The 14,399-nt window shown below is 44.7% G+C and overlaps 1 protein-coding gene across 1 annotated transcript in view; it reads left to right on the top strand.

Moving 5' to 3' along the window:
* Nucleotides 1–11,171, top strand: part of NSG2 (neuronal vesicle trafficking associated 2) — a 36,578-nt gene extending 25,407 nt beyond the window's left edge. Inside the window, exons 4-5 of the mRNA XM_030504389.1 lie at nucleotides 7,495–7,605; nucleotides 9,206–11,171. Coding sequence (XP_030360249.1) covers nucleotides 7,495–7,605; nucleotides 9,206–9,397 — 303 coding nt within the window. The 3' untranslated portion in view covers nucleotides 9,398–11,171. The remainder of the gene's footprint in view (nucleotides 1–7,494; nucleotides 7,606–9,205) is intronic.
* The last annotated feature ends 3,228 nt before the right edge of the window (nucleotides 11,172–14,399 follow it).

Here is a 14,399-nt window from a genome sequence, read left to right as displayed (position 1 = left end):
ACTCACAGCTGAAACCTTTCTACTGGGAACCAGGACCTCTGGGACTGGTCCTGTGGCAAATGAATTGATGATTTTGTGATTTTTTTTCTTGCATGCAGGTTGACTAAGTTGTCAATGGGATTGATAGGTTTCCAGGTGTAATGGCGTGGCCATAAACTGTGGAAAGAGCCTTGTTGCCTATCCAAGCATAGCTTTTATGCTCTTTTGTGCAAATAACCTTGACAGAATTTCTGCCAATTTTGTTTACAACAAATTTTGCCTCATTCAGAGAGTCTTTCTTCTTCTACGAAGAGAAAATTAAACCCAAGAGAATTTCTTCAACTGAACTGACTATTAAAGGTCACAAAATTTCCCAATACCCGGCGACATTGAAGGTATCTTGTAAACCAGACATGGTGTTGGCAGTGGCATCCTTTCCTGATAAACTTGAACGTGAAATGGGTGAAGCTGCAGTGCCAGGACAGAGGCATCTGGCTTCTGAAGTCCCTTATTCACATCACATCTGCTAAGACTAGGAAGACTGTGCAGAATTTTGTAAGGACTTTTCTGTGGTAAATGATCTTTACCTGGCAATTAAAGTGATCTCCACAGTAACATACAACCTTGTGTTCTGAGAGCATTAACTCTTGGTGCTGCTTGTCTGTCTGGTTTTCCTATAGGCAGCAATGCTTTTACTGGTTGTGGTGTCTTCTTGGCTGTACTCCGATTTTGAGCATATATAAGCATACATATTGCATGCTCTGAGCAGTGGGAAAGGTGTCCAGAGTCAAACATCTATTTGCCAGGTTTAGAAGAAAAATCATGCTTGATAGCTAAGAAGTGCCACCCATGCTGATGAAACCCCTGCATGCCAGCCTCTTACAAGAGCTGCATGAGCACGGAAGAGATATTCTGTGCTGTTTTCATCAGACAGATTGATAGAGATCACATCATCTGTTTGCATCCTGAGAATTTCTCCACTTAGGTGGCCAATGGAGGGTGGTTTCAAATGCCTGGGTACCTGGGGTTTGTGCCTGATCCACAAATAGCATGTGGTATGTGCTGTATTCCTCCAAAGCTGGACTGCGTGCAGCTGTTTTCCCCCCAAAGGGCAGCACAGTGATTTTCCAGATGAATTTTAGACAGCAGATGATAAGGCTGCTGCCTGAGTATGAGCAGTGATGGGTTTGAGCTTTAGTAGTGGAGCACAAGGATTGCAGTGCTGTACCAGAGTAGCTGACCATGTCATTTGGAAACCCATTTTAGTGACCCAGAGGGAGACATGTCAAGGCAGTGTGTGAAAACCCAAAATGGACAATTTCTCACCCCTCTGAAGAAACCTGAGCCTACAGAACGTGCCTACTGATTCTAGTGTCCTGTAGGAAACTAAAGGAGGTTTAGATACCTGGCTGCCTTCGTGGATCTGGGTCTAAATGTCTGGTTCATGCCAACAAATATGAGAACTTGGCGGAGGTAGAAGGGGCTGTCCCCTTTGTTTTAAGCCCTACTTCAAGCCATGTGGAGGCTCTCTATATGAATGTCTCATCTTTTTGGAATCTTACTGAGCTCCTTTTGCCAACCCTATTCTACAGAGTAAATTTGTTAGATTAATTGTCATTGATTTAATAGATTAATTGTAGTTTGGGTTAGAAAAAACGCCACTTCTCTAAAGGTGTTGCTTCACAGTTTTGTAGAATGTCTTCTATGTTTCACTGTTACATTTGAATGCCCATGTTATTTTCTCTCCCTATCCATTTTTGGTTTTACCATTTTTATACTGAGTCCTTGCAATCTGTGACACCATCAGCAGAGCCTGGGAACGAAGCATAAAGGTGGAACGACAAGCCCTGACACCAGGGCCCTGATTATAGGTTATGTTCCTCCAGCTGCTAATGCGAGTAATATGTGGCTTTCAGTGGGAACAAACCCACACCCCCCACATCTCAGCAGCACAGGTTGGATGCTGAATACTAATAGAGAGCCGTCTGCATCCAGTCCCCACTGGGAAAAAAAATATTTGTCAACTTGGTTCAAACAGTGCATAAATTTGAGGGAAATGCCATCTGCTGACAGACCCTTCCCCCACTACACTGCGTGTAAATCCTTCCTTATAAATATCTGCTCTGTGAGGAGTGTTCCCATCAACCTCTGTTCAAGATCCACCTTTCGCCACTTCCTTCTTCCCCCTAGGTATTTCCAGAGAGTTCAGGTTTCCCAGGGCTCTACGGCACCAAAATACCTCACTGGTTTGTGTGACAGTCAGTACCAGCCCAGTGCTGGTGTGTAGCTGCCTGCAGGCTCTGTGGTATGTTATCAGTATTGCTGTCAAAGCCCCTAAGGCCTGATTTTTGGAGGGACAAAATCAAATCCCTACTCTTCTTCCATGGGGAATGACGGGTGCACACCCTCTCTGAATAATGGCACAAATTTTTGCCAAGGAAAACACTAAGGAATAAAAATGTAGAAACCTTGCAGTGGAAAAGGCTATTAAAAGAATGCCCTGCTGTTTGGATGTGGCATTGTTCTCTGGTTTGCTTTTAAATAAGGCTTTTCATTGTAGCTAGAGAGGGGAAAAAGGGTTTTTTTGATGGGAAAAGAAAGTCATGGGCAGCTGTTGAAATCAAAGAGAGTGGGAAGGATACTTAGATGGACAGCATGAAAGCCGGGTTAGCTGGAATACCATTGCAATTAGATGTCATCTCACTGGAGTAAAACCTATTGACAACTTATGTGCTGTTGCCTGATGAAGATACATCCTTTTTTTTATTTGTGCTGTGAAAATGCAACATGTACTTCATCTATGGGGAAGGTGGGGAGGAACCAAGACAAGTGCGCTGTTGTTGATGGGAGGTTGACATCATCGTTCACGGATGTAAGGGCCTCTTTCCATGTTTTGTGGAGGATGGGGAGTTTTTTGGTGTGGTAATACTGTTCTCTCTTCTCCATTCCAGCAGACACTCCCCTCTTAAGGGAACCTTTAGGAATCATATGAGACTTTGGGGAAAGGGCAGGCAAATATCCCCCCTTCTTCTACCCACTCGAGCAGTCACACGTGACAGATTCATGCCTGCAGCACTTCTAGGTTTTATCTGCTTGCTAAATTTTATTTCCCCTCTGTGAGTGTTTATATTGCTTAGAGACTGCCAAGGTTCATGTTAATCGTAAAAAAAAGTGGAGGTTTATTAGGTATTGCAGCTCTGTGATTTTTTTGGCGTTTGAATGTTAATGAAGCTCTGTATGCTCTGGATCTTAGCTCTGGCATGGCAAAATATCCAGGGATGGATTTTTCTTCCCTTTTCTCTGGGTTTTAACATCTTACGTGACATTTCATCCCAGAGCAATTTTACACTATGTGTCATCATGTGTAATCTTATGTCACGCTGTAATTTTGCAAGTGCATGAAAGAAGGAGCGAGGTGAGAATGGGCTCAATTACACCCCAGAGGGAGGGGAGAGCTCAGTGGAGTGACCTGCTCCTGGGAGGTAATGAATTGGGTGTCAGCACTTTGCCAGGCAGAGGAGAACTTATTATTTGTAGGGGTTCAGTGGGCAGACAAGAGGAAAGGAACCCGTCAAGTCACATTACTAATGGTCATTTCCATAAGCTGTGCATGTACGTGGGATTTAACAAAGGAAGGGACATTCATTCTTGCTCCAAGCAGCTCGATTCTTTCTTTTTCTGAAGGCTAAAGGAGGAACTTGGTTGATTTAACTGGCTCAGGGTGAGAAGCCTTCAAAGCAACTTTGGTGTTAACTCTTGGGGAAGGCAGACACAGTGGTTCTAGGGGAGGGAGACAGCTGACAGTTCAGAGATATTCCTCTTTCACTGGTGCAGAGGGGGAGAATGGAACCGGGTAGATATTAGAGCCAGAGGAGTCATAGCACAGGGTGTATGTGTCCTGCTGGTGTGCAGCTTGTGCTAGCCCTGATGATGAAGGTTGTATTTACTAGAGAAAGCTAGAGGATGAGTAGCTGCTTATTTCTCAGGAAGAAGAGGTACTTCCTCACCCAGTTACGCTCTGTGTGCTCCCAGGTGGCATTCAGTATAATTTCATTACCCTTTGTCTCTTCCTTTGCCCTGAGCACAAGTTTGTTCCTTCAGCTTAATCCAAGCAATATTTCTTTTTTCCAGTGTACATTGCATTTAGGGCAGAGCAAGCAAACTGGAGAGCTGAGCAGTTCTTGTTTTCTGAATTTCTAGCCAGGGCTGCCCTATAAGCATTGGCTTTGGTAGAGCAAGATGTACATCTTGCTTCGGTGCCTTCAGGCTAACCTCAAAGGGGACTTGTGTCATTGTCATCTTTGTATTACTACATAAATTGTTATTGGCCTAACATGCTCCCGTTTTAAATGAGGAAGAGTTGATGGAAGAGTTGATGAACACATATTCTACAGGGAAAAATGCTCTTCCACACTGGCATGCCAGACCTGGGTTGTGATGGGTCTTTTCAGAGAGGGGTCTTTTTTTCCCAGGTCTCCTGTTAAGTGTTGGTACTTAACCCAGGAACTCTCTCCTTTTGACTATACTTTTTCAAAGGCACTTTTTTTTCATTTCTTCTGGTGTAATATAACTTCTTCTGGGGGCAGAAATCATGGTAAATTCCATTTCCATCTCCATGAATCCAACTGAGACTTCTTCTTCTTCAGTACTGTGGAAAGGGATATGGCTTCCCTGGGTTGGGAACCCATGGGCTACCGTAGAGCTGGTCTGAAATATTTCTGCTCAAACTTGCAGGCCAGTGTGCTTTGATGGAGAGGAGGTGGAGCCCATATTTTCTTGGTCAGACTAGTCGCAATTCATACAACTGTACTCCTTTTCTACCAGCTACCTTTTGAGCACACCAGGACTCTCTTACACATGTTCTCTTATGAGATCCAGCAGTAAGTGCTTCTTCCTCTGCAGCTGCCTTTTGCTTAATTGACCCATTTTGCAGCAGATTAGGCCCCATGGAGGAGGTTAATATGAGCAGTTATTCTAAAAAGCAGGTTGAGGCTTCAGTGAACTGTTCATCATTGGAAAAGCCTGTTAGCCCCAATCTTCTTACCTTTTTACACTTTATTCTAACATATTCTGACTTAACAATGAACTTCTTATGAATATCTCCTGCTAGATACAGTCTCCACACCTCTCTCTTCCCTGAGTTTTGAAGTGGATGTATTCAGTCAGATTTAACACCATGCATGCAAATTTACCTTCACTCTTTCTGTTTGTTGTAAAACAGCCACCAAAATTGTAGCTCTGGATCTTCCAGCATTGCAGGTGGCATTACCAGGGCTGCTTTAGCTTCTCTGACTAACAGTCCCAATGTGCTGTGTGCAATGTAGGAATGCATCTCATCAGGCAGTGCATCTTTCTGCAGGATTGGTGAGGGTGAGAAGTCTTTTCCTGCACTGCAAGCAATTCAGTGGCCCTCTGAGACTATGCAGGGATTGCTTATCATACAGGTTCTCAAAATTACAGCTGCTATGATGAGAAAAGGAGAGAATTAGAGCAAAATTCGGTATGAACCAATGAACATTAAGCAATTTGTATATCTTTATTGATATAACACTAGTAATATTACATAATACTGTCGTTAATATTATATTTATGAATTCTGAGATGTGCGCACTTGCTCTTTATAAGCTGATGTTCCCGACAAGCCTGTGCACTACCCTGTAGGAGTTATCTCTGCATTTCCCCACTTCCTACCATCACCAGTCTCCTGTACATTAATTAAGGGGCAACTTCTGCCTGTACCTACTCTTCAATTTCCTTACCTATATGAGAAAATAAAGAGGATTGTGACAGAAGTGTGACAAAATGGTGGAGAAGCCCTGTATGACTAGATGGAGCTGGAAAATTGGTACCTCTTCCTTGCTAGGGCAGTAAATAATAATGATTGCATTTAGTACAGCTGGGTGCAGCCCTGATGCTCGGCTGGGGGCATGTTTTAGAGGGTGGGTACATGCATGGTATGGCAGTAGCATGCCTGCAGGCAGGGGTATTAGCCAGGGTCAGACACACAGCCTCTGCCACATCCTACCATTGTGGTTGTCTCAGTAGATGGCTTTTGCTGTGACCAGGGAAAATTTGCAGCCCTGGGCTCAGCTTCTGGTGGCACGATTAGAAAGTGGGATTCTGAAGGAAACAGACTGAGGTTGTGGATAGGAAAAAGCCTCATTGATCGCTGTCCCTGCTGTAAAACCATGTCCGACCTCAGACGTTTGCTGTAGGAACTTCCTCAGTGTTAGCTCTCACAGGCTCATCAAGTGCAGGAACATTGCAGTCCCTTCCCCATGGAGGTAAACATCCTGCAAAAGGTGTTGCTGCTGGTGCTCAGTGCCAGTGAGCCATAGCAAGCTGGGAAGCCACCGCAGCTTTAAATGCTTCCCCTACTGCTGCTCCCACCCCCATCATCTCTGTAAGTGATTTCATTTGATTAGGAGCTCTAGTTTGCATGGTAACACTGGAGCCCCAGGGATTATGATATTTTTTTCATGCCAATCCAGATCAGTGTGAGACAGCAGCCTCAACAGGATGGGTTGCTGTAGTTTAGGCAGTAGAAGTCCAGAGCCATTTATGCTGCATTTGTGGAATTAACAGCTGGGACCAAGAAAGCTTTTGGGAAGGAGAAAAGGAGAGTGCATTTGGGACCCTTGCTCAGTCCTTAGGGAGGGCACAGCTCAGCTAAAATCAAGGATCAGGGCCTCAGTACAGACATTAGAATGGGGCCAGGAAACTTGCTGTTGAAGGAACTATTTAAGAGGGACCTGGAAGGGCTGGAGAGAAGGGAGCTAAAGCAGAGAAACAGAATGGTGCAGCAAAATAACCTGCTTGGGAATGAGGAGAGGAGGAATATCTGAGCCCCAAAGAAGGTATTGAGTCTGGTACCCCCAACACCAGCATCTGCTCTTGGACATGCTGCAGGATTTACATGCTGGGCTTTGTTTGGTTGAGGTATTGTCCTTTTACAGCTCTGATAGAGGATTCCCTTTTCCCCACCTTCCCTTCTGCAAGGTACTTGAGGCACAACTCATCCTTGTGGCATTGCCCAGAAGGCACAAAGACATGTATGCTACAAAGGCTTCATTCTTCCTACCTGCTCACCTACTGCTGCTATCAGAAAAGCAGGATCTCACCATGGTTAGCTTATCTGCAGATTAGACCTCAAATGTGGGCTCCAGCTGCTGGTGGATCCTGCTGGGCCAGCAGATGATGCTGCTGATTGAACAGCTGAGAGCATGGGAATACAAAGCCACCAAGAACACCAAATGCCTCAGCAAAACCCATACATTTGCAAGGGGTTAAACACAGGAATGTGCACTTCTGAAGGTCTGTGGGGGGATGGAAATGATGTGAGAATTCAGGGCTATTGGATCTAGCATTCATTCAATTACCATGCTTAGTTAAGTACTGCACAGTGGAGTGAAGACTGCAGTCTGTTAGAATGGCTGTTACTGTAAGTCATTTAATTATGAGGTTGCTCATATGCCATTTTAACATATGTAGAGTAACATTATCCCTCTTTTGTAGGTCACTATTCTCATAAGTCTGGCTCTTGCATTCCTTGCCTGCATAGTGTTTCTTGTGGTATACAAAGCCTTTACTTATGACCACAGTTGCCCAGATGGATTTGTTTATAAGGTAAGAAACTTCAGATGGATGAATTGCCTGAGATAACGATAGACTTTAATTGCCTACATGGTTACAGTTCTAGTCTGTTTTTTTGACCAGGCCAAACAGAACATTTGGCAAGAACGTGTTGAAATGGGAAAAGTGTTATGGGAAATGTGGACTCGCATCTGCCTCCATCAGCTACTGTTACACTGTAATTGTTGGGATTAGCATTTGGTGAACACTACAGACAGATGTTCAGGAGCAATCCCTCATATTTGTGAATAGATTTATTGCAGCTGGAATCCTGCATTTCCTTCCCACACATTCAAGTGACTGAGGTTTACTGGGATACGTTTTAATACAAAGCAAATTCCCAGAGTGCTGGCACATGTGCCCTTTGTGAAAAAAAAAAAAAATAAAAATCCAAATTTGCCCATGTACTTTCTTTTTAGGTGCTTTAGAGCCTCTATCAAGAACAAAACCGTTAACTTCATTGCTAAAACCCCACTGCCCAGTGATTTTAGAATGAATATTCACAGAGAACTATTTGCCTGGTCTGTTGAGATTTAAAAAAACCCACAAACATTTGTAAAAGAGTTCACTGACTCCTTACTGGGAATAAAAACTTCTACTGTGAAAAAACCTGAACTCATAAACTCACAGGAGTCTTGACTGCACTGGGGATACTCTGTGGGCTGGAAAATAGAATGAGGATGTTGATTTATTAGTCATTGTGAATTATTCCCTCATTTAATATGAAAATGAAGTTAGAATCATGAATTTCAGAATCAGATCCAAACCTGAACTTCCGAAAAAATTAAAGGTTTTGGACTCACATTTCAATTGGTCACATTGAACTGGGAGTTGGTGGAACTCATAATGAAATAATAATTGCACCTGGAGCCCTTTGTGTCCTTGGTGCTACTTCAGTGAATACCAACCAGTCTGACGTTTGTTACCATTTGATTGCTCTTTTACAGCTGTTGCAAAACAAATTGTTTTATCTATGCAGTTGTTAGCAAATGAGTGTCCATACTAGCGCAGCAGAGATGCATGGGCAGTGTCTGCCCAGACAACAAGCTCTGACAAGGGCTGGCCAGCTGGGCTATGCTTCCTACCATCCCTGACCAAGGTGGTCATCCTACAGGCTAGAGATAACACACTGCAACAGAGCAGCAGCACGTAAGCAGCTTACTCTGCTTCTGCCTGTCCTCTACCTGTCTGAGGATTAATTCTGGATGTAGCTCTACAGAGTTTTCAGTCCAGCATGTGTCAGAAGCTGCTCATCCAGCCTTGCTAGGACTCCAGCAAGGGGTCTTGGTCTCTGTGCATGCCAGGAACGAACCAAACCAGTTATACCTTCATTTTACAGTCCCCATTTCCCATCCACGGGTGAAATCAACTGCCATCAAGGTTGCCAATAGCAACAGGTTTTGAAGGCTGCCGCCTGACTCTAAGCATTCCCGCGGCACTGAAGGGCAGTCAGGGCTGTGCAGCAGACGCTCTCGCTGCAGCAAGTCTGAGTCAAATGTCACCCATGAGAACAGCTAACCCTATGATTTTTAAAGTGAGAGCCTCAGGCTGATGGGATCACTCTTAAAGTTTCTTGCTTTCTCCCCCTTTCCAGCACAAGCGGTGCATCCCGGCCTCGCTGGATGCGTACTATTCCGCACAGGATTCCAACTCCCGGGGCAGGTTCTACACTGTCATCAGCCACTACAGCATGGCCAAGCAGACCAGCTCCCGGGCTGTATCACCCTGGCTGTCTTCAGGATCGGTAAACCACGAAGCCAAGGCTGCCAAGACAGAAGGTCATTAAAATTAACAAGTGGTGATGGGCCAAGTGGGAGGGTGGGGGGACAACACCATGTCTATACTGCATTGCTCTAAGCTGAGGGTGCTGTGCTAACAGCATGACAGGAATAAGTAAAACCCAAGTGCAGGAGTCATCTTAATGGATATTTCTTTTCGTGCATTGTTCTCGTTGATTTGTTACTGAGTCGAGCTCTTGTACAAAGGCATGTTTGATGTTTGACTGTACCTTACGATGTAAAAATATTTTTAAATCATTGCTTAACTATTTGTTAGAAAAAGAAATTAAAAAACAAAAAAAGCAAATTAGATAAACAGCCAGAGAGGATAAAAGCAGCAAAGAGAATCCCGCAAAGCTGGAAAGCTGTGACAGAGGCTTAACATGCAGGGAAGGAAAAGCTGAAAGCCTTTTGAGAGAGGGGATAGAAAGAACCTGGTGCAAAGACATTGTGATGTTGCTTAGCTTGCCACGGGGGCGGGGGGAAATATTGCTGTCAAATTGAATCTAGCATCAGTGTTCATTTGCTGATAGAGAAATAGAAGCATCCCCTCCTTCCTCAAACATGCACACATGGAAACACACGTACACACACCTCTGCACAGTGGCCTAAGTAAATCCAGAAAGATCTAGGCATTCATAATGAGCCACCACTGTGCTGGTAATTTTGACTGGGTTCTGAGGCTGAAATTGTGGTCGCTATTTGGATACAGAACAGGATGGAAGCAGACAGAGGCTGCTATAGTGATATCATGAATATACTTCTGAATGCAGGACTAGGAGTCAGGAGATCAGGGCTTTATTTCTGCTTCTGGCACAGATTTCCTGCATGACCTTTGACAATTCTCATGAGGCTTCATCCTTTGGGACCTCTCTCCTGAGCGTCACCAGCAGACAAAGAAATGCCATTGTGAATTGAGGAGCCTCTCAAGAGTGGTGATAGTACGGAATAGTATTGAGCCTCTAACTTTTCAGCCCCTAATTTTCCCTCACACATGAAATGGGATACTCTTGCTTCCCTCCTTCAGCTTCAGGTACTTCAGTATTTAATGTCATTCTAAGTAAGTACAGAGGGATGGCTGTAGCATGCTCTCAGAGTCCAAGAGTCCCATCAAACCTCTGCTTGCCAACACAGACCAGACCCCAAGCTTAATCCAGTCCTGGCTAATGTAAAACATCCTCTCCCCACAAATGGCATGTGCAGTTAGTGCAGACTGGTGGGATTTAAAAAAGGATTCTCCTTTTTCAGAGCTGCAAGTCATTGCTGCAAAGCAGCTCTGCTCCTTGGGAGCACAGGCAGGGTGAGAGTGAGCAGCAGGAGCAGAGTGCACAGGGAGGGCAAGGTTCACATTTGACGAAGGCTGCTTTTTCAGATTTGTGGTAGACTGGGATGGAAATTAGGAACTGGCCCCTTCTTCCCCTGCATTGGGCAGTTTTGCCCTCCATTTTGCATACATAGACACTAGAGGGTGTTAAATGAGGGCAGAACTCCTCAGTCCTAACAGGCATCATGATAAATAACTGTATAGTGTAGCTAAAAATGTAGTGCCAAATGCCATTGTCTGATTTCCTATCCTTCCTTCTCCTTCCACCTGTAAATCCATTTCTCACTTACAATGTACAAACCACCCCCTCCACCAACAATCAAAACTCCAGCAAACCACTGAACAGTTTATAATTTTGTGGTGTATTTTTTGTCAGTAGGTAGCAGAGACTGAAGTATTTTTTGGTGTAATTCTTGAACTTTTCTGACGGGATTAAAATAAAGCTAGATGTGACTGAGCGTCCTTGTGGCTCTGGCAGGTTTTTTCGGGGTGACTCGTGCCATGGGCTGGGAGGCAGCGGGTGGGATGTATGTGCGCCTGGTGCTGCCAAGAGACTGCATCTCTGCATGGGACCTGGGGTGACTCTGGCTTCCAAGAGGCATTTTCAGAACTTGCTACTTTCCCCTTTGATGGCCTGGGGCTTATTCTGTATGTTTCTGCCCATTTTTTGATTGCAGATAGAAAAATAGTGGTGAAACCCAAGCTTTTCTTCTGTTGGTGAATCTTGACTTTACAGAGGGACCTCCCTTCCCATTTTAAGGCCCATGAGTGATTGATAGAACCTTTGGCTGACAGCAGTGTCTCCTTTGCCATCTGCTCCGGACGCAAGTGTTCACGTACACTGGAGCAGGCTCTGTAAGAAGAGCTGTTGCAAAAATGAGCCCTGCAGGGAAATACAGCTGATAAACCAAGAACCACGGCTGAACTTGGAAAAAGTTGAGCTCTGTACCCAAACTCTGCAGCTTGGTTTCTAACAAAACCACAACTATATTCATCTCACATTGTTCAGAAAGCAGATTGTATTTCCTCAAATCCTTCAGCTCTTTGAAATGGAATGATACCCCAGCATTAAATTGGCTCATTCCCAAAGGCTAAAGAACATTTCATAAAAACCTTTGGATGGCTTTCCTTCAAAAAAAAGTGTATTCAGAATTGTGAAATTGAGCTACCGTAGGAGAGAAACTACTCTGGTGTTAGAGGTCAGTGCCGAGCACTTGTGAAATGTTTTAAAAAGATTCAGTGTGCTTTGCAGAATTGAGTCACAGGATAATTTGACCGTGGTATTTCTATTTCCCAGTAATTCTCTAACCGTATGTTTACTTTAATCTAAAAAACCCAGGAATCAAATAATTTGAATTAAAAGGTTCTAGCTATTATTAGATAAGTGAGTCAGTAGGGATAACCATTCCTATTTAATAAAGATCAAAATCTGTGTGGAGCAGAATAGAAAAAAAGAGACCCAAGGAAGACTCATGGGAGAGTGAAAGAAACCAAGCAATTCAACTCCAGCTGCAAGTTCCATTACTGTTAATACATTGCTATGGTTTTTGTTCAAGCTGCAGTAGAGCTTCCATGCACATATTTTAATCACAGTAACAGAGAGAGAGACTAAATTGAAATTGTGGTGCATATTCTTATTTCACTCTTTTAAAGCCTCCTTCAAGGTTGAGCATACATTTTCAATGCTGATCTAAGAAGCGTATTGGTGATAGTACAGTCTCGTCCTGGCTGCCACTTCTCTGTGAAGTCTAAAGCTCCTGTCTGGTTCTACAGAATAGTGTTTTTGTGAGCTACTGTCTGGGTGAGGGCCCAGTCTCAGCTCTGTATGGTACCAATGAACAGGAGCCTTCCCTGTGCTTCCCCCAACATTAATGTGCTGGCCAAGTCAAGTCAGCTCCATCCTCTTCATCTGTGACTGACTCAGCTAAAGCATGACTTTAGTGCAGCCTTCTCCATTATACTAGATCACTGCAGTAGGCTCGGATTTTGAATTCCCCACCAAAATATGTTTGTGGACCACTGGGGCTGGAAGATCTGATTTCTCTTCTGAGATCATCATGCCCAAGATGGGTGCCTGGACTGTTTGTTTGTCCTAACTGGAGTGGTAGGAAGGGATGAACAAGAATTACAAGCACATGAATGAGCTCATCTTGTGGGGACAAGGGCATCCCGACCAGGCAGCAATCCTGTGGAATGACTGGCATGTGAAAAAATAAGAGCTTTACTAAGGTGTGGCGATGCTGCGATGGGAACTCAGCTACCCCCAGCCAAGGCTTGGGAAGGCAAGGAAGAAGTTGTAGTTGTTGGAGCCTGAGAAAGATCAAGAACAAGAGAAAAAGAGAGTGTTAGCAGCTAAGACATGGAAGCAAGCACTGCTTTTGTGTCATAACCCTGTGACCTTAAAGCGCTATATCCTGCTTGATTAATACAGACCATCTTGTTTGGGAAAAGCTGCCCATTGTTGCTGCAAACATCTGCAGACTGCAGTGTGCCTTGAGGGGAGCTGCTCCAGCACTGATTCAAATCCTCTTGGACTGCCTGCAAAATCCATGTGAGAAAAGGAGGTGCCGATGGCAGGACCCCGTGGCTGGCAGGGCACACTGCTGGTGAAAGCAGACGTGTCTGTCCAGGGTCTTGGATGTGACTTCGTGCTTGGATCCATGCTAGAAAGACAGCTCAAGGCGCTGCCAGTGCCTCTGTTACAAGACTGGAAAAGGAGCAGTCCCTGTCTGTTTGCATGTGACTTTTTTCCCTCCTTTATCCTCCTCCATGCTTGCCAGCTGTTTCTGGTTTGTAATAATACCTCAAGTGATAAGTGTAAGGGTCATGCACTGAACTGTCTACAATCACATTTGATACGATTAGTCAGGGTTTTTTTAAGCACCCTAATTATTACAGTCAAACTGGATTAAGCTCTCCCTCTAATAGATTTTCAGTTCCTGCAAAATAGGCCAGAGAAAATGACCTGCGACTGGGGATGGGGGAAGGGAAGGCTCTTTCCTTTTGTCTTTTTGGCCTTTGCTTTTTCAAATGCCAGCAGTGGCAAGAGCATTACAGGGATCCCACTGAGAGCACTGAATGAGGGCCCAGTGGTCAAGGGTCTCTGGTACTCAGCTCCCCTTCTCACGGGACTGGTGCCCTTTGAACGGCAAAAAAGGTAAAATCCTTTTGATTGGGAATACCACTTTACTTGGGAGGGTGGATGACAAGTCATTTGATGGGTTGTGGGTTGCTCCATCATGGAAAATAATCCATGGAAAGTTAAAGCACAGGAAGGTGATAAATGCTGTGGCATTATGTCTATACCACTCGTCACGGGCAAAGGCTGTTCAGGATTAGTGCTGAAGAGGCTTTTGTCCTGCAGTAGGCAGACTGTGAATGATAAAAGCAGAGCAAGAGGAAATGGAAAAGCCTCTTAACAGCAGGTTACACAGTTCATCCTGCCATGGCCGGTGTCCTGCCCTGCTCTGACCTGACGGGGTTGCCTGAGCCTGCAGCCATGGCAGGACTCATCTGGGAATGTGCATCGCTTGCCTCCGCCAAGGGCTCCTGCCTGCATGGAGGGGCTGCTGCAGCTGCCGGCAGACCCCATGAGTGCAGGGGAGGGAGGTCGGGTACAAGACGCCCCGTGGCTCCCCGTGCTGGTAATACAAAGCGTTAGTACCTGTGGTGTGAGCAGTAATGAA

This window comes from Strigops habroptila, chromosome 12 (genome assembly GCF_004027225.2).
Source record: "Strigops habroptila isolate Jane chromosome 12, bStrHab1.2.pri, whole genome shotgun sequence".
Taxonomy (NCBI): Eukaryota; Metazoa; Chordata; class Aves; order Psittaciformes; family Psittacidae; genus Strigops; species Strigops habroptila.
The sequence above is the reverse complement of the archived record's forward strand: the minus strand, read 5'-3'. Positions and strand labels throughout refer to the sequence as shown.